This window comes from Maylandia zebra, linkage group LG15, assembly GCF_041146795.1.
Source record: "Maylandia zebra isolate NMK-2024a linkage group LG15, Mzebra_GT3a, whole genome shotgun sequence".
NCBI classification, from domain to species: Eukaryota; Metazoa; Chordata; class Actinopteri; order Cichliformes; family Cichlidae; genus Maylandia; species Maylandia zebra.
The window spans coordinates 15,452,578-15,471,553 of record NC_135181.1 but is presented as its reverse complement, the minus strand read 5'-3'; the positions used below and the strand labels follow the sequence as shown (position 1 = coordinate 15,471,553).

At 41.4% G+C, this 18,976-nt stretch overlaps 1 protein-coding gene across 1 annotated transcript; it reads right to left on the bottom strand.

Moving 5' to 3' along the window:
* Nucleotides 1-17,232: 17,232 nt before the first annotated feature.
* On the bottom strand, nucleotides 17,233-18,530 carry LOC143412775 (uncharacterized). Its single transcript, XM_076874561.1, has 4 exons — nucleotides 18,388-18,530; nucleotides 18,032-18,085; nucleotides 17,587-17,934; nucleotides 17,233-17,477 (listed from the first exon to the last, which is right to left on the bottom strand). Exons 1-4 carry the CDS (start codon nucleotides 18,401-18,403, stop codon nucleotides 17,335-17,337), a joined length of 561 nt encoding a protein of 186 aa, XP_076730676.1. The 5' UTR covers nucleotides 18,404-18,530; the 3' UTR covers nucleotides 17,233-17,334.
* Nucleotides 18,531-18,976: the final 446 nt, after the last annotated feature.

Genomic DNA, 18,976 nt, shown 5'->3' with positions numbered 1-18,976 from the left:
CTGACCCTGTTGCATATGCATTTCTGGGAGTTCCTTTCTCAAGGTGTAAAATATAGGTATTTAAATCAGTCAAAGAAAGCAGATGGACTTCTTTTGTTTCATCCGAGAGGCTTCTTCAGTTCTTCGATTACTTAAAATAGGTTACATAATATGCTGAGGTAATGTGTCACAATGGTTTCACCAGAAACACCTTGGCTCATATGATGAGGCACATGATTAATAGTGGGTCAACGACCCTCTTAGGGGGCAACCCTCACTAGGGTTTAAATACCTGGGACTCTCCATCATTTGATTTTTAGAACAGAAGATGAGAGGTGACACGTCTTCACGAAACAAAAGAAGTCCAGTGCGTTTGATACAGTGGTAGCTGCAGAGATTTAAGAGCACATGCTAGAAGAGTGAAATGTTTCTCCACTTGTGTCAATTTATTTGTGGTGCTGGATTAAAACATGATTTTTAAAAAAATCTAAAAAAAAGTCTTATTTTTTGTGCTTGCCATTGAAATGAACTGACTGCACCTGTGTTTCAAAAACACTCCCACTTTTGTAAATTACCCGTAAAACTAATCATGCCTGTTAGTGCTGTTTTGAGATTGCCCACGGATGCTATTGTGCCCCATTTTGTAAATCTGGCCCTTTGACTTTATGAAGGGCAATCAATCTGAAAAAAGTAGGGTTAGGGAAGAGGGGTAGCTGTAGCTAACATAACGGATTTCATGTAGAGGGTGATTTCATATGAGAGGAATCATGCATTGCTACCCTAGCAGGTCAACAAGAACAATACGGGGCTGGTGTTGAGCATAGCAAGTCTACTTTAAAGCAAAGAGTGAAGCTAAATTCTCTGCTCCAAATGTGCTTAACTGCCTACAAACAGCTGTTAACATGAAATGTTAACCATCCATCCATCAATCATCTGCTTATCCTATTCAGAGGAGGGAGATTGAATATCTTGGGCAAAGGATCATGTTGCATATGCAGAAGCCAAAGAAGGATGCATTTAAGGAGGACGTGCAGGGAAGTGGTGTGAAAGAGAAGGATGCAGAGGATAGAGTGAGGTGCAGGCACACTATCCTTTGAGACAACACCTAAAGGGAGCAGCCAAAAGAAGGACATGATCCACTTTGCAGTGTGAAGCCCATCCCAGCTGTCATAGGGCAAGAGGCAGGGTACTCCCAGACAGGTCATCACAGGACAGTTCAGCAGTGTTAGAAAAAATGTAATGCTTTCGTTAATGTTTAGATTAAAAAAAAAACCCCAAAAAAAAAACTTAGGCCTACATAAAACCACAGAGAATGTGATACAAGAAAACACTATGATGAGAATTTTAATTGACCTGTTGCTTCGGAATCAAATTGTTTGCAGCAACTTAAATTAGTAGAACGTCTGTGCTGCACTTTTCCTCATTGCTCCCTGTTACACATCCAACAGCAACTTGTACATGTTTAATCACAGGGCCATCAAGGTAATCTAGCAGCACCACCTTTTTCATTTTTCATTAAAATGTTTGTTTGTTTGTTTGTTTGTTTTTTACTAACTAACAGATGTGGAATAGGAAAAACAAGGCTCTGCTTTAGGTTTTCTTTAATTTTTATTCCGATCTTTTGCTCTTCCTTTTCTCTCATTCTTTAGCATTTGAACTCCGTGTCAGCGCTTGCTTTCTTATCTGAGAGGAGGATAAATAGAGAGAGATCGGCCCTGAACTAAAACTTACTAAAGCGATGCATGTGAACACAAAAAACAGCCTAATGAAAGATCCTTTATCTTTCAGTAATAACACACTCTGTAATTAACTGCCATGGCCGCTGTGCCTGGATTAGACTGGTCAATCTCTTGGCTTGTTCACAGCTTGTAAGTTCAGCTTGAATTCTTGCCATTTTTGGACTTGAAGTATCGCTGACTACAGTGCAAGGGGCTACGGTGTTATCAAAACCAATCGAAGTGATGCTAAATCTGCACCGTATTCAATTTTAAAAAGTAATCTTTTATGCTATATTTCTTCTTGGATAGTGATGTTACATCTGACAGTAAACTAATGGGCAGTGTGTCAGTGGGACGTCTGCTGTACAGCAGAAAGAATAATGTTCCATAGGGGGATAAAAAAGAAAAAAAAAGCCACTATCACATTGTGTGTCCACATGAAGCATCCTGCAGCAGCAGTGGAGAGAAGAGCCCAAATCTCACGGTCCCCGCCCCGCCTCCCCCTGCTGCTGCCTGCGGGGTATAGCCTGCTGTGATGACCATTAGCGTCTGGCTGAGGCTGCAGGAGATAACAGGTGATTTAAGGCCCTGTATCCCAACACAGCCAGAGAGAAATGGCCAGTTGCTGCTTATCTCCCCCTCCGCCATACTCCACCCACTTTTACATTAGGCTCCCCTATTCAAAGCCATCTGTCTTCCCAGTCAGGGTTTGATAAAACCTCCTGCGTACTTCACGAAGGGGGAGGAGCAGGAGGCTGAGGAGACACACGCCGCCACTCCGCCTGCATACTTATAAACACAGCAGTTCAGAGGAACACGGTCGAAGTCGACAACGCCACACTGGCTGAATACTTTATACAAGCTGACTTAGAGCCTGGGGCGACACAGTGGGACTCGACAACAATAGAGGTGCGCGGCACACAAAAGATACTGTACCTGGTTGTAAAAAGAGAGACCTGAGTGTGTAACATCACCCTTGGACTAATTGCAAATCAATGGCCTCGGTAAGATGAATGTGGTAGGGATAATAATTGCCTAGAGCTGCAGTACATCAACCATTCATGAACAGTGGCATACACCCATCACAGCACCGTCAACGAAAGCTGCAAAGATGTTATCATGCCTCAACAGGGAAAAAAAAGAAGCATATGAGCATATATCAGCGATGGCTCTCTATCTCTGAGTAGTGCAGTGACAATGACAGAAATGTCATTTCTTCTGATTGCTCGGAAAGCGCCGCCATGTCTGTGGACTCGTGGTTAAATCTTAATGCCATAACATATTGTTATGCCTCCAGCTGGAAAAGGGATTACTTCATCCCTTTTGGACGTGCATATATGAGTAAATATCCGCTGTCTTTAGGGCACAAAAGAAAAATGTCTGTTGTCTTAAGGAAAGCGCAGAGAAGATCCAGAGAAGATTGGACGTAAACACACAGACAGCTAAATTCAGATGTGAAGCAAGGGTTGTATAATTGCCTAGTGTTTGCTAGAGAGTGATATTATACCCCTCTCGTCAAAAAAAGTGACAGGTTACTTCCGGAGCTCATTAATTATTCATGAGCTCCGGAAGTCCGGAAGTAGGAAGTAATTAAATTATCCCCTAATTAAATTAGCCCCTAATTAAATTAGCTCCGGAAGTCCGGAAGTAGGAAGTAATTAAATAATAAAAATATGATATTCATAAAAATATGATATTCATAAAAATATGATATTCATAAAAATATGATATTCATAAAAATATAATTGATTATTTAGAAAGTTTCTTATATATCAAAATAGCATTCTTTTATTTCTTTAAGCAATTAAAAAATTTATTTATTTTTTTATGCTCAAAAAACGCCATCTGGTGGTGGGTCAGTGTGTGCGCGCGCCCACGCGCGCCCGAGGCTGTGTGTCTGGGCGCGCGGGGGCGCGCCCGTGTCTCCGGACCGTGCTCTCTCGGGCTCCGTGCTCATGTGTTTAAAAATGTATTAAACCATATTAAAATTGTTTAGTTAAACTTGTGCTTTTGTAACGTTCAGTATGGCCACAAACACATGCTGCATGCCTTGGGGGAAAACTTTATTTAGATTTATATGCATTTCTAGATTTAGAATAAAACTCATACTCAGAAAAAACAACTCGCGATCCCCGCAGCCCCCTTAACCTAATCCTTAGATACATAAGCAGGGAAAACTCCTTAAAAATCCCTCCGCTATTTCTCCAAAACCCTACAATAACTTGTTAGGGTACCCCCTCTATTCCCAAAACCTTATATTCGATAACAGGGAAAATCCTGAAAAAATCCTTAGTCTTTTTTCTCAAATTCAGCGCCCCGCGGCTCCCTTCATGCTCAGCCAAACAAAGCCAAAACTCCTTTTAAAAATTTCTCCGCGATTTCTCCAAAACCCCTAGAATAACTTGTTAGCTACCCCTCTATTCCCCCAAAAAAAGCGCTATAATCCAAAAACATTGGGAAAGCTCCTTACTCTTTTTTCTTCAAAAACTTGCCTCTTGCTAGCTACCTCTAAAATTCTACGCAGAGTCTAAGTTCTACCTCGCTCTTAATCGCACCGATCCCGCAACAGCTTCCAGAGCACAATTTTTTCCTGCTTGTTCGCTCCCCGCTCTGGTCCCGAATGCGCTGCTTACCTCGTTTGAAAATTCCCCCCTTAGACCAACTCCGCCTCACTGCGCCCCGCTGCCAATCACATAACCCTTGCACCGCTCCCTTCGCACCCCGGTTAGCCAATCCGCTCCAGGCTCGATTTACCTTCTCAGCCATAGGTTAATTCACTTACTGGCATTCAGGATAAATAATCTAACATTTCAGCTTAAATTTAACTGTTTTTTTCTCTCTCAGAAAAAACAAGCAAGCTTTCTCTTTTTTCTCAAACAAGCATGGCCGTGAGACCTACCAACCTAACGGTGCTTTCTCAAACTCCTGTAAACTGCTACAGAGCTTCCGCCACGGCGTCTGAACTCAGAAGACTACATCTCTGCAGAGTGCAGCCAACAGCATCGGCCAACCGTTTGGAGCAAAGATTCAGCCTCAACAATGGCAGGTTTTGGGGTTATGCCTTCAGCCTACCACAGAGTGAAATCTTTTTCTATCAGCTCAAAGCCGGTGAAAGTTTTGGACCGTTAACACCGCGAATCGCTTTTACTAGCTCTGACTGGGCGGTTATTACACTCATTACCACCCCTGAAATAGAGAGAAGCGTGCGGGAAACCAGCTCTCAGCAACCGCGAACCAGAGACCAGCAAACACAGACGCATCGGGTTTTCAAAGAGGAATACTCGTTCCCTCCATTCACCCAAGAACACAAACGACTCCGGAATGAAAACACGGTGACCAAAACCGTCACATACACCCAGTGGGAGACCAAGAGCACTCCATTTTGCAGATGGGTATGTAGAGTTAGTCGACAAACATGCGAGCAAGCTTGCACAGATGATTTTGTGATCGACCTTACAAACTCCCAGTCCGGGGTTTTCAGCACATTGCTTCGGATTCCGACTCAGCACTGGCTCAACATGATGGCCGAGAACAATGCGACAATATTAAACCTGTTCAAAATGAGTAAAAGTACAACTGAGCTGGTGATGGTTGGAAATAACCCGCCACGGTCAACATACCCTAACCCCCACTTCCGGCCCCCCCTTACCCCGCCTTCTCCTACCCCTAGCCCTTAAAAACCGCAATCGCTCTCTCATCCACTACTTAAAACAACCATGACTAACCACAGCTTTGGACCCCTCGGCTCTCTATCTCCATCATCCCTCCGACCATCAGCTGCTTCTACACCACCACCCAGCCCGCCAATGGATCTCGCTACACCGCCACCCAGCCCGCCGATCGACCTGGCTACACCGCCACCCACTCCGCCAATCGATCTGGCTACTCCGCCATCCAGTCCGTTGTTCGAGAGCCCGCATCAGGCCTCAGCGTCTCCGGCCGCTATGCCTCCACCCCCGCCCTCATCACCGCAAGGCTGGAACTCGCCCAGCCATCCACAACTAGCGGCTCTCGGGTGGCAATCACCGGAGCAGAGCCCCTCAAGCACCGCAATCTCCGGTGCATCGCTGTGGGCCTTGGGCGACCCTGTGTGCCGGGCTCTTTTCCGAGAGTCTGAAGACAACGAGCCTTCGCCCGCGGACATCGATGAGGCCGCGACTCTACTCCCTACTGCTGTTTTTGAACTTATAAAATTGACTGTAAAATACCTCGTTAACTCCTTGCTCCAGAAACACAGACAAGATGTCTGTCAAGGATGTGAGGTGTCACATCCCTCACAAAGACGACATTCATGTCTTTTCCCACTGGAAAAATATTACTTTTTCAAGTACTATGATGAACTCAGCAGAAGATTATGGAATGGACATTTCACCAACACATTATTACAAATTTTGCGGTTAGAGGGTTTTTCACCACCAGCGGCTCAAGTCAGAGGTGTGGCCCAAGCATATCTCTTTGAACTCCGAGAGGCCAGTGATATAGAGACCGCACTGTTAGAAATTGAGTCAAGCGTTACAGAAGTTACCCGGACCACAATTGATAAAGTACTATATGACAAATACTCCCTTTGGCTCCCCTAGTAATCGTTTTTTCTTCTCTCCCTTTTACCATTTATTTTTCTTAACATGTTTTTTATTTTTTCTTATTTTTACTTTTAAATGTTTTTCTCTGTTAGTTTTTAGAACTTTTCTTGTTCATGTTTATTGTTTTGTTCATTACATCAGATTAAATAGTTTGTTGAAAACCATTACCTGAAATAAAACTTTTTTGGAAAAGCATTGCAACAATCAATCTTGTTATTTGTTTCGCACCCATTCAAATCTATTGCTTCCATGACATCAGATTAAATAGTTTGTGGAAAACCGTTACATCAAATAAAACTTTTTTGGAAAAGCGTTGCAGTAAATCAAACTAATTATTTTTTTCACTAGAAAAGAAACAAACTATAATGTTATTAATTATATCAAATAAAAAATATATTTGCAAACTCGTTACATGACATAAAACTAGCCGCTCATAATGAAATAAAACCATAGTTAAACATAACTTGAAAGATCACACATGGCAGAGCAGAATCTATTGAAACGTGCATATTATGACCCAGCTCACCCTGGTAGCTTTTGCGGTGTGGAAAAATTGATTAAAAGCATACAGGATGAAACTGGTACAAAGATTAACGCGCAAACAGCACAGAAATTCCTCTCTGGACAAGACGCTTACACCTTACACCGAGCTGCACGCCTGCGCTTTCCGAGAAACCGTGTGTTTGTCCCCAGACCTCTTAATCAATACCAAGCAGACCTTTGTGATATGAGAGCGTTAGCCGAGCATAATGATGGCTATCAATATTTACTTACAGTTATAGATGTTTTCTCTAAAAAAGCTTATGCAAGAATCTTGAAAAACAAAACAGGCGTTCAAGTCACTAAAGCATTTGAATCTGTCTTGAAACATGGCCAAATCCCACAAAAACTCCAAACAGATAGCGGTAAGGAATTTTTTAATTCCAGTTTTCAATCTTTAATGAAAAAGTATGGTATAAATCATTTTGCTACAGGGAGCGATCTAAAAGCATCAGTTTGTGAAAGGTTTAATAGAACTCTTAAAAGTAAAATGTATAGATATTTCACTGCTGCAAATACACGTAGATATATCGATGTGTTACAAGATTTATTAGACAGCTATAACAGTAGTTACCATCGTTCCATAAAAATGACCCCGAATCAAGTAAATTCAGACAACACAGCCTTAGTATTTCAAAACCTGTATGGCACCTCTTCTCGCTGTAGAAAAAACCCCATGAAATTTAAAAAAGGTGATCATGTTAGGCTCTCTAAAGTCAGAGGTGTGTTTGATAAGCGGTATGAGCAAACATTCACAAGCGAAGTGTTTACTATTGACCAATGCATACCTAGAGATCCTCCCGTTTATAAAATCAAAGATTATGACGGGGAAGAAATTATCGGTAGTTTTTATGAGCATGAGCTGCAGAAAATCACTCTTGTCAAGGATAAGCTCTATCACATAGAGAAAATTCTCTCAAAACGTAAACAGAGGGGACAGGTTTATTTCCTGGTCAAATGGAGGAGCTGGCCTGAGAAATTTAATAGCTGGGTTAAAGCCAGTGAGCTTAAAACCATCGCATAACAAACTTCGGACCACACACGCACCTTGGTAACCTTGGTAACGGGTTAGCAATGACTGTCAGGTCGCAGGGTTTTTACGTCACGCTTCCATCAAATGCAAGTTTGAATGTATTTAAAACTAACACCAGTAGCTGTTTCCGTGTGGATCTCGCCCAGCATCTCAATCTCGATGGGTCATGGGAGGTTGCTCTCACTGAAATTTCATATCCCTATACATGGCTTAATCTCCCGAATGATAAGGCTTATTTTGAATATAGGAGAAAGGGTGATGCTGACCCTGACAACGTAGTTAAAACCAAAATACGCGCCGGGTTTTATGATCATGCTGAAACTTTGAGAGCTGAGATTGAGGCCTGCCTGAGGCGTATCGGCTGTGATATTTATCTAAAATATCATCCCATTGTTAAAAAGTTTGAATTCACAGCTGGGGGAATATATCAACTAAGGTTTTTTCCGCCTCTCGCATATATGCTTGGTGTACCAGCAGGTGTATGGCAACGATTTGAGCGCAAATTTGCACCATATCCTGCAGATATAAAGGCTGGCTGTTATCATCTATTCTGTTATTCTGATATAGCAGCCTTACAGCTCGTGGGTGATAGCTACTCCCCACTACTGCGTACTGTGAAAATAGAGGGCAATTACGGAGATATCGTGACCCTATCTTTTAACAAACCAGACTATATTCCAGTTGCACGAAGACAAATTGAAAATATCCATATTGAAATCAAAACCGATCAGAACGAGCCTGTAAACTTTACCTACGGTAAAACGATAGTAAAGCTACATTTCCGTCCTGTCAAGGATCTTGCATAACTCAAAACAACAACAACAACAACAAAAAAAATGGATAATAATAGATTTATAGGGTATTATCAAACGCAGGCTGGTAACGGTCTGCCCGGATTTTCAGGTGCGCCTGTAATTTACGGGCGCGGAATAGCGTCTATTTTCTCTAAATTGTTTAGATTTGTAACCCCGTTCATAAAGAGGGGTGTGAGCATCGCAAAGCCTCACCTCAAATCTGCTGTCAAAGGTTTTGCTTCTGATATTGTCACCTCATCACTCTCAAATTTAACTCGGTCGAACACACCAGAACAGCAAGAGGGTTCGGGGCTGACCCTAATTTCCCGCAGACCCTTGAAGCGACCCCCTGGTCAGAGGTTGAGAGGGTTTAAAAAGCGCAGGAAAACGGTGAAAAAGAGACAGAGTGGGAAAACCGTGGGACGGAGAGGACGCAAGACTGATATATTCTAAACACAACATCAACTAAGAAGCAATCAGCAATGTCTTTACTTCACGAGAGATCAAACGAATGCACCTTGAGTGAGTTAGATATTTTTACAGCCCCACTCACTCAGATGTCTATCGAGGACAAATGTTATTCAGAAATTCTACCAGTAACAGCGCTCACAGATCGGGGACCTCTGGAATTTTATGTCCCCGGAAATGGCTTGCATTACTTAGATCTGAATGATACACTGCTCAGTTTAAGAATGAAAATAACAAACCATGATGGTAGCGATATTGCAGCAGACGCTAATGTTGGAATTATAAATTACCCTTTAAACACCATCTTCAGTCAGTGTGACGTCACATTGGGCGACAGACTGATTTCACAAGCGAGTTCGACACATGCATATAGAGCCATAATTGAAACATATTTAAATTACTCAGAAGAAACTCTGAAAACTCAATTTAGTGCAGGTCTGTTTTACAAAGATACTGCTGGCTCACACGACTCCCATGTTATCAATAACGGGCCGAATAGGGGCTTAGTCCGGAGGGCAGTTTACAGTGAACGCTCGCGAGAGTTCCATGTGATCGGTCCGCTACATTCAGACATATTTTTCTGCGAAAAACTCTTATTAAATAATGTGGATCTACGGATTAAACTCACAAGAGCCAACGATGCTTTCACCCTCATGGCGCCTCAAAATGCCAATTACCATCTCAATATTGTTGGGGCATCATTGTTCGTAAGGAAAGTCACGGTCTCCCCCGCTGTCCGTGTTGGCCATGCGTCCGCTCTCATGCAAGCGAATGCATTGTATCCCATCTCCCGGATTAATGTAAAAACATTTTCAATACCCGAGAACTCGCGGATATCACATCATGAGAATCTGTTTCTGGGCTCACTTCCCCGTTACCTAGTCATAGGCATGGTTAACCATGAGGCTTTTACAGGTCGATATGATTTATGCCCTTTCAATTTCCAACACAACAATTTAGAGTTTTTGGCTCTGTGTCATGAGAGTAAGCAAATACCAGCCAAAGCGTTTCAACCCAATTTTGCTGAAAATCAGTCCGTAAGAGAGTTTTACAGCCTGTACACTGCTACCGGGAGAAACCTGAAAGATTTGTCCTTGTGCATTGACAGACAGGAGTTTGAACAAGGATATACATTGTTTGTTTTCAATATGAATCCTTCAGATGACAATCAGGCCTTGTCACCTGTGATAAATGGGAACTTGAGACTTGAAATGCGCTTCAGAGTGCCACTGCCTCACACAACGACACTGATCGTTTATGCTTGTTATGATTCCATTCTCGAGATCAATTCCAAAAGACAAGTTTTGGTTGATTATTACTAAGGTTTCACTTTTTTATTGAATCATGAACAATCACGAATTGGAAAGTATTATGAGACTGTTAGTGGGCGATAGTTTTTTTGGAGTATATGCAGAAGATGAATTATTAACATTACTCAAACGCTCGTTTAAACGGCCTACATATATGATCATAAATACAGATCCTAGGAACAAACCTGGAACTCACTGGCTGGCTATTTCTTTAGATCAAGACGGAGGTGCAAGTTTTTACGATTCATTTGGATTCCCACCAGATTATCCTTTTTACCCGAAAAGTATTGTAACATTTTTGAAAAAGCATGCTAAACGAGTATCTTTTCATCAAAGACAGCTACAAGCCACAATCTCCACTGTATGTGGTCAACACTGCATATTTTTTCTGGCTAACAAATCGCGTGGAAAGAGTTATGAGGATGTACTTGCTTTATATAGCTCTGACCAAATCAAAAATGATAGCATGGTCTCGTGTTTTGTAAAACGATTTATCAGATGTGTATTAATATGTAAGGCTAGCAATTTTAATCAAACTTCGTGTTCTCTGAAAGCTTTTAATGATTGTCATTTGTGTTAAAAATATTTCAATAAAACTATCAAACGTTTTCTTTCGGAAAAAAGTGGTGTATTTGTGCTTTTTTGTTATATAAAAACATGAGAAACAATTAACTTTTAAAAACAATAAGGTTTTATTTTTTGGTTTTTGATTACATCAGAAATACACCCAAGACGGCGTGATGCTCTTGCTTTTCTTCTTCTTCTTCTTTTTCTTAACAATAACATCATCCTCAGATGATGTGTGGTATTCTCCTGTTTCTCCTTTTAACGCTGCTATTTCTCTTCTAGCTGATAAGTTTCCAATAGTTGATAGGGGTATTTTTACATCCGCCAACATTCTCGCGAGAGAGCTCCAGCCTATGGGTTTCACACTTGCACGGGGACTTGCTAAAAATTTCATCAGGTCCAGCATTTGACTACCTACTATGGGCTTTTCTCTATGCATCAATTCACCCTCCTCACTCCAGCCGATGTGACCTTTTGATGCTAATATTCTACGCATTAGATATTCAGTGTTTCTCTTTGAACGTGGATTTATGTGGGTTAAAACATCGTGTAAAACCTTATTCACACTTCCCGTCTTTCCCCCCTCTGCGCTTTCTTCCAGATGATATTCATCGGATCTCTCACTATCACCCCCTTTATGCTCTCTGGGCAGTCTCAGTGTTATATGTCTGCTTTCATCTGATTTCTGTCTCTCAAGCACCAGATACCTTTGTAAAAGCATATTATACTTTTTAATTTTCTCATCTGGTGCTAGACCTTGAGTCTCCAGTACTTGTCTCATTTCACTATCCAGATCATCCTCTGCCTTCTCTCTGATATTCACTCGAGAAGCATTTGCATGTGTTTCATTTAAGCGTTTGATCTGCTCAGGTGAGATCAGATACATTTTCTGCATCTTTATTTGCGAATGGCCCCGATTGCCAGGTCAGCAACAATGGGTAGAACCGTTGTGAGCAAAGGTAACAGAAAACCCCCCTTTTGAGTGATTAATTTTCTTTTCTTTCTAATACCCTCTCGTCTGCTGGCCATCTGTCTGATTTTCTCTCTATACCGTCTCAACTTCTTATGCTGACAATCTGTGACTGGAATATTTCCTTTTAAAAGATTCATACAAATCTCACAAACAGACTGAATAAAATCGGGCGAGCACTGTTGTAAAATAACCTTACGGATTTTAGGGGAACTTGTCGATAGTGTTTTCAGTAAAGCTAAGTTTCTTCTCAATCTTACAGACATTGTTTCTATTATTTTTTCCTGGGCAAGAAAACACACAGCTTTTCAGAGGGTAGTATCCCTGTTCTCAGTCTTAGTTGCTCTGGACAGGTGGGGGTTAAATCTATCAATAAATATCCATGTGGCTCTCTTGTAGCTTCTTCAAAACTTTCCAAAAAGTATTGCACACGTCCTGGGTATATTTGTCTAGCTAGTGTATTAACTTGTAATTTATCACGAGGGTTTTTAAACAACACCATGTAAGTACTGTTCAGACTGATCGTCCTGCTGTGTTTACCTTGCAAAAACACGTTCTGGCTCAAAATCATCACACTCATATTTTTATGGTGTCTGTATTGAGTGAAAATCCGGACCACTTCCGGATGATTAGCTGCTTGAAAAATAACATCGTCCAGTACAATGAGATGACTTTGGTGTGAGGGAAACAAGGTCTCATCTTGAAATGATTCAGGAATGCCCTCGATGAATTTAATGTTTTTATTTTTCTCTTGAAGCTCAGAATACAGAGGTTGAAAGGATGTATAAACCCACACAACATTGTCAATAAGCTTGTTCAAAACATGTACACAGTTTTCCAATACAGATTTCACAAAAAAGGTCTTTCCAGAGCCACTTGGCCCGACAACCATACAGGAAAATGGCACATGAAGTCTGGGGTCAAACTCGATTAAAGCAGGCTGAAACATTTTTTAAAAAACAAACAAAAACAAATAACAAAAAATCAATAACCAAAGGGTAAAGTCAGACCTCCTGGCAGCAATCTACGCTTGTCATAAACAACACGGAATTTTTTGGGAAATGATGAATTTTGTAGTGAAAAGGCTGATTTATTACGAACGATACTGTGCTGAGGGGCCTCAAGTGTAGACCCTCCTTCACAGTTATCAATGTAATTGTCAACAAGAGTCTTTACAGATTCAAAGTTGACCTTCTCGCAGACATCATGTGTTTGTGTGATTCCTTTTGCTTTCAAAACAACTTTACCTTTTCTGGTCATGTAACCATAACTCTTAGGTCCTGCTGCAACAAACTCTGTAATGAAATCATCCTGGTCTAACTCATTTGTTAGCTCGCCTAAATACCTGCCTGTTTCTAGTTCAGATTGATTTTCTTTAGTGAGATACACTACACTATCAGTGTCATAGTAAATAGCTCTTTCCTGCAGCTGATCCAAGTAACTGTAGAGTTTCATACGCCCATATGAAGTAGTGAAGGCCGCAATGAAGATGTTATCTGTGGAATTTGGGAGCGGAGTGCAGAGGTCACCATAACACCATTGAATAAGAGCCACATCATCACTGACAAAAGAGAAATAGCTCACTTTGTATTTTGGAGAGAACATGAGGTTAAAGAATTCCTCGGGGTCACTCACCAGTTTGCTCTGTGTGAGATTATTTCTCTGACCAAATTTTCCCCAAAAAGAGTTTAAACAAAGTTTGGCCATTTGTCTTTTAGCAGGGTTTAGTTTTATGTTTTCAGGGTCTAAAGTTATTCCTTGCTTAGCCTGGTAGTCTTTAATGTAAAGCTGTTTAGCCTCCTCAGTTACAGCATCTGATGGGTAGCCTGAAGCTTCTTGTTTTTTGCGCAGGAAATGATGTACATAGTCTGTGAATATTGTGTTACTCTGTCTCTCAAAGTGCCATACCTCTGTGATTCGACCTATTTCATAACCCTTTTCTAATGCGAGGTTAAACTCGGGAGTGGTCCACACCCCTCTCAGTGCTCTATCCTCGTTACTATGGTTACAGGCTCCTTGTTGGTTGTTCATTTCAGCACAAGTGCGACAGAGAGTAAAGAGAAGTTTTCCTGATTTTGTTTTAAATGGTAAGACCGGAAAATAGAGCCGTCGTGGTGGGTAAACGGCAGCTTTGATAAACCCAAAGTAGTTTTTAGGGTGCTGAAAATTTCGAAAGATTATTTGAGGATGACCCAAGGGGTAACTACATGTACTATTTACATATGGATACAGGGATGTGACATCGACATAGTTGATTTTCTCACGGGGGCCGGCACTACAGCGAAGTTGTGCTGGGCTTGTACGGCCTCCAAAGAGGGCATGGCGGGGGTTCAAAGGCTCTGGTGGATCATAACGTTTGAGAAAGCTGATTACACTCTCATCACTACGTTTTAACTCGGTCCACTCATGCTCCCAGATTATAACAAGAGAGACATTATGCTCAGCTCTCAATCTAGCGAGCCTGTCTTGAGTGGCGCTGTTTAACTCTGCAAAAGAGGAACCTACCAAGGGGTTAACATCGGACTGATTGGAAAAACACTTAATACACCCATGGAAGTAGCAGCCCAAAAATTCCCACACGTATGTTTTACCATTATTTTCGGAATATCCATCTACATAATAACTACCGAGCTGTTTTTCTCCTTGATTGAGCGCATGTCTGATAAAAACACCTTGCGTAAACGAGAGATATTCGAGCCATTGAATTGAGGATGAGGAAAATGATTTCACCTGATTATGGTAATTTAAAGGACAGGGCAGGGCCAGAGAATTGGCAGGCATGAAGTTTGTCAAATACGTTTTAAGACAAGCGCTTGCAAGCGTGTTGCGACTGAAAGGATCTACTCCTGTCTCTTCAATAAACCCGTTTCTAAACAATGCGCAACCCCGAGCTAGAATTTCAACATCATTTTTACAGTATAACAGCGCCTGTTTCATGAAATTGAAGGGGCCAGAGCTGACTGAATCATACCATTTGTAAAATTCCTCTCTGCCTTTTGATGTCATGCGCTCGAGACTAAATGCGGAAGGGGGAGGGTACGGTCCAACATAAGTTAGGTTTTGTTTGGAGCTGAAAGAATGAGGAAAAAAACCTTTAACACTATCTGAAAATCCCATCGCTTTCGGGATAGCTGACAATGGCATAGGTAGGAAGCATGACGAGTCTATATAACGTTGATTAAAGTCTGGGTCTGTAAAGCTGATCACTTTGGAACCTTGCATTATCAAGTTTGGTTTTAATCCTCGCCTAACTAACCCGCGAAGGATAATGTACGCATCGAAACCCTTTGCATTATGAGCGATAAAGATTGAGCCCTTGAAGAGGGGGCGTCTAAAATGAGCAAGAAAGTTTTCAACGCAATGCTCACCCTGAGAGCTCCAAGATTTACCATCTGATGTTTTTGTACACACCAGAAAAGGGCTGTGCTCACCGTGTTTGTTAACAAAAGTTTCAAAATCATAAAAAATCAACTTGTTATTATGTTTTGTTTCGCGTTGTAAAACCTGCATATAGCACTGATGTGTTTGATGATCACTAGAGATTTCCTGACGACAGATTTGGCATTTTCTCTTTTGGCATTTGTGAGGTTTTTCATATGCTGCTAAGTAATATAGCCTTGAGCACTTGATACATTTCCTGTAGAGCTCACAGTTGCTGGCAGACCTTTCACGCCTCTCAACGAGTTTTTTATGGCTCTCAAAACAATAACGAGATCTACAGGTGCGATTACAATCGGTACATACAATAGGGGAGAGGAAATGCTCGTTGCAGTCAGGCTGCATACAGACTGAGCAACGAGCAGGGCAGAAATGGGATAACACATGGTTAAAGCCTATGTAACAATGAGTACACAAATACGCTGTGCCCAAAAATCCTTTAAGATTTTTGATAGCGTAGTAATGATTGTCAAATAAAAATAAACACAAGGCTTTTGCGCTATTCACTGTACTAGTCTGAAATTTACAAAGGGTGCGATCATGCTCGTTACGGTAAAATACTATAATTTTACATCCTAGTAACCTTTCAAATGTAATTATTTGATTAAACCCAACAGGCGTTTGATCATTTAGACCAGCTTTTTGTTGAATTTCTCTAGCTAATGTTTGTGCTTGATAGTCATTAAAATCGGGTTGCAGAAGGTGGGCAACACTTGTAGCAAAACACAACTTATTCGAGGGGTTATGGACCACGTATAAAAAACGTCTTTTCTTTTTCACAATTTCGCTGTCGAGTATGTGTTTAAGCAATCTTTTCCCACTGCCATTTGGGGGTGTAACAATCTGAGCTACAACCTCCAACGAGCCATCACACATTACTGACCAGTTTGACTGTACCGCTCTCAAGAATAAATTTTCAAATTCAGATAAATCATGATTATCACGTAAAATCACTGAAACATTATTTTGTAACTGTTGGCCTATCAATTCTAACTGGATATAATCACCTGGACGTGCGTGAGAGAAAACCCTGTTTAATATTTCACGTGCACTAGACATTACGCCTTGATAATAATGCGCATAGTCGGGTATATCGTTTGGAGGAGGAAAATTCAAAATTTCTCTAATTTCAACGTTATTAAATTTATTTCTAACAACTATAGAGGGTTGTGCTGAATTACTGGCGCAACTCTGGTCTGGATTACCCCCTTGTTGAAAGGAGTGATCATGGTTTACTGGGTTAAGTGGCTCGTTCGCAGAGACAATGTCTGCGGGAGAGCTGAGTGATTGATGAGGATTAGAGTCATTGAAAGTGGTTGACAGCTGTATCGGGGGGCTGCGGCTGAGCGGTTCGTGGGGACACGCATTTTCTAGGGAAAAGACTAGCGAATGCTGGCTTTGAGAATCAATGAAACGATTTTGATTTAGCCTGTTTATTTGACTCAATAACTCTGACGGTATTTGAACCTCATTTTGTATTTGGGCCAAAGCTTCTAAAGCTCTATTAATTGCTAAAAACGGATCAGAAGAGGAGATGTTTTGTGTCAGACTCATTTGTGAATGAACCGCGTCTGACTCTGTTTGGATCTCATCATGATCCAATCCCAAACTCAAAGAATTATTTTGAAAGGCACTTTCATTGGGTGCTAATCGGGCAAGAGCTAAATTAAGCAATTCTAAAGGATCATTATTATTGATCACCTCAGGTTGCTCACTGTTTTGTGAATATGTAATCTGAGAATGGTGTATATTTTCATTTAACCTAGCTAACGCTGTTTCTAAAGCAAGAAACGGGTCTGTAATATCTTGTTCCTGGTTATCCATTTATTTTATTTTATTATTATTGTTTAACAGGAATATATTAAAAGAAAAAACCACAAAAGAGAGTATGTTTGAAAAGCAAAATGAAAAAAAAAATATCAAAAACAAAGTTTTTATAAGATGAGCTGAACTAATTCAGCGAACAGAGATACCGCGCGAAGAGCGATTGACGCCAGCTGCCTTCGGGTGCGTGTTCGCGTTGTCCTCCTTGTCCTTGCGATCCTGCGGGTCCTGCTACTCCTCCTTCTGAAACGCCCTGAGAATTTGAGGGTAAGATACAAACAGTTAGTAAAGTTAAATAGAAAAGGGTTAGTTTTTATTTTAAAAAAGAAATGAGAAAAAAGCGAGAATCTAGAGAGACTGACCGTGATTGGGTCTCAAAGGCAGGCGCGGTGCATTTCGTGTGTCTGATGGCGGAGAATAAGAAGCGTTTCTGGGGCTCCGATCGGCCGGAGCATCGGGAGTGAGCTCAGAGAGCAAATCTTGGCTGTCCCCGGCGGCCAGGCGCAGGTTTTTCCCAGAGGGTTGCGGGAGAGAACAAGCTCCGACGGGAATGGAACTGGGGCCAGATGAAGCAGGGCGATCTAGCATAGAGAGCAAATGCTGTCTGTCCCGTGTGGAGAGACGAATATTCTTTCCTGTGGATCGCACAAGCACTGGTGGTGAAGAATTCGGGGAACTCGTACCAATAAAGGTGTCCAAGTCAGAGATATCTAGAAAGTTTGATAAAAATGAAAAAAGAGGGTTAATGTTTTGTTTTTCTTGTACAATTAGCTGTTAAGAAGGGGAACAAGAATGAACCAAACCTACCAATTCGATCGAGATACTCAAAAAAAGAGGAGTTGAGCAGGTTTATCTCAGAGTCTGAAAAGAAATAACATCGAGTATTTACAAACGGGAAAAAACAGTAAAAATATAAACATTATATGAACAAGAGTGAGAAAAAATGAGGTACCTGATGAGGCCATGATCGCTGCTATAGTTTAACTTACAAACGCACTTTTTAGCTCTGAGTGTTAGAGGGGAGCTTATATATGTTTTAAAAAGTGTATTCCAAGTGTTACAGAGCCTAATTTGCATGGCTTTTTTTGAAGATGAAAGGATTGACAGAAATGGTAAAAAGGAAAATGCGAAAAATGTAGTTAGAGAGGAAGATTAACACTTACCGAGTGATATGCACATAGGGCACGCGAAGGTAGTTGTTGATCCCTGGTTTCATGGCTGTTGAGCTCGCAAGCAGTCTGAGCGGCGCCAGTTGTTGATACGTCTGAAGTCAGATCTCTTCTGGGGTTCGAAGATAGTCTTAACATCAGCGGGAGAGCGAGTAATCGAGCCTGGAGCGGATTGGCTAACCGGGGTGCGAAGGGAGCGGTGCAAGGGTTATGTGATTGGCAGCGGGGGCGCAGTGAGGCGGAGTTGGTCTAAGGGGGGAATTTTCAAACGAGGTAAGCAGCGCATTCGGGACCAGAGCGGGGAGCGAACAAGCAGGAAAAAATTGTGCTCTGGAAGCTGTTGCGGGATCGGTGCGATTAAGAGCGAGGTAGAACTTAGACTCTGCGTAGAATTTTAGAGGTAGCTAGCAAGAGGCAAGTTTTTGAAGAAAAAAAAAAGAGTAAGGAGCTTTCCCAATGTTTTTGGATTATAGCGCTTTTTTTGGGGGAATAGAGGGGTAGCTAACAAGTTATTCTAGGGGTTTTTGAGAAATCGCGGAGAAATTTTTAAAAGGAGTTTTGGCTTTGTTTGGCTGAGCATGAA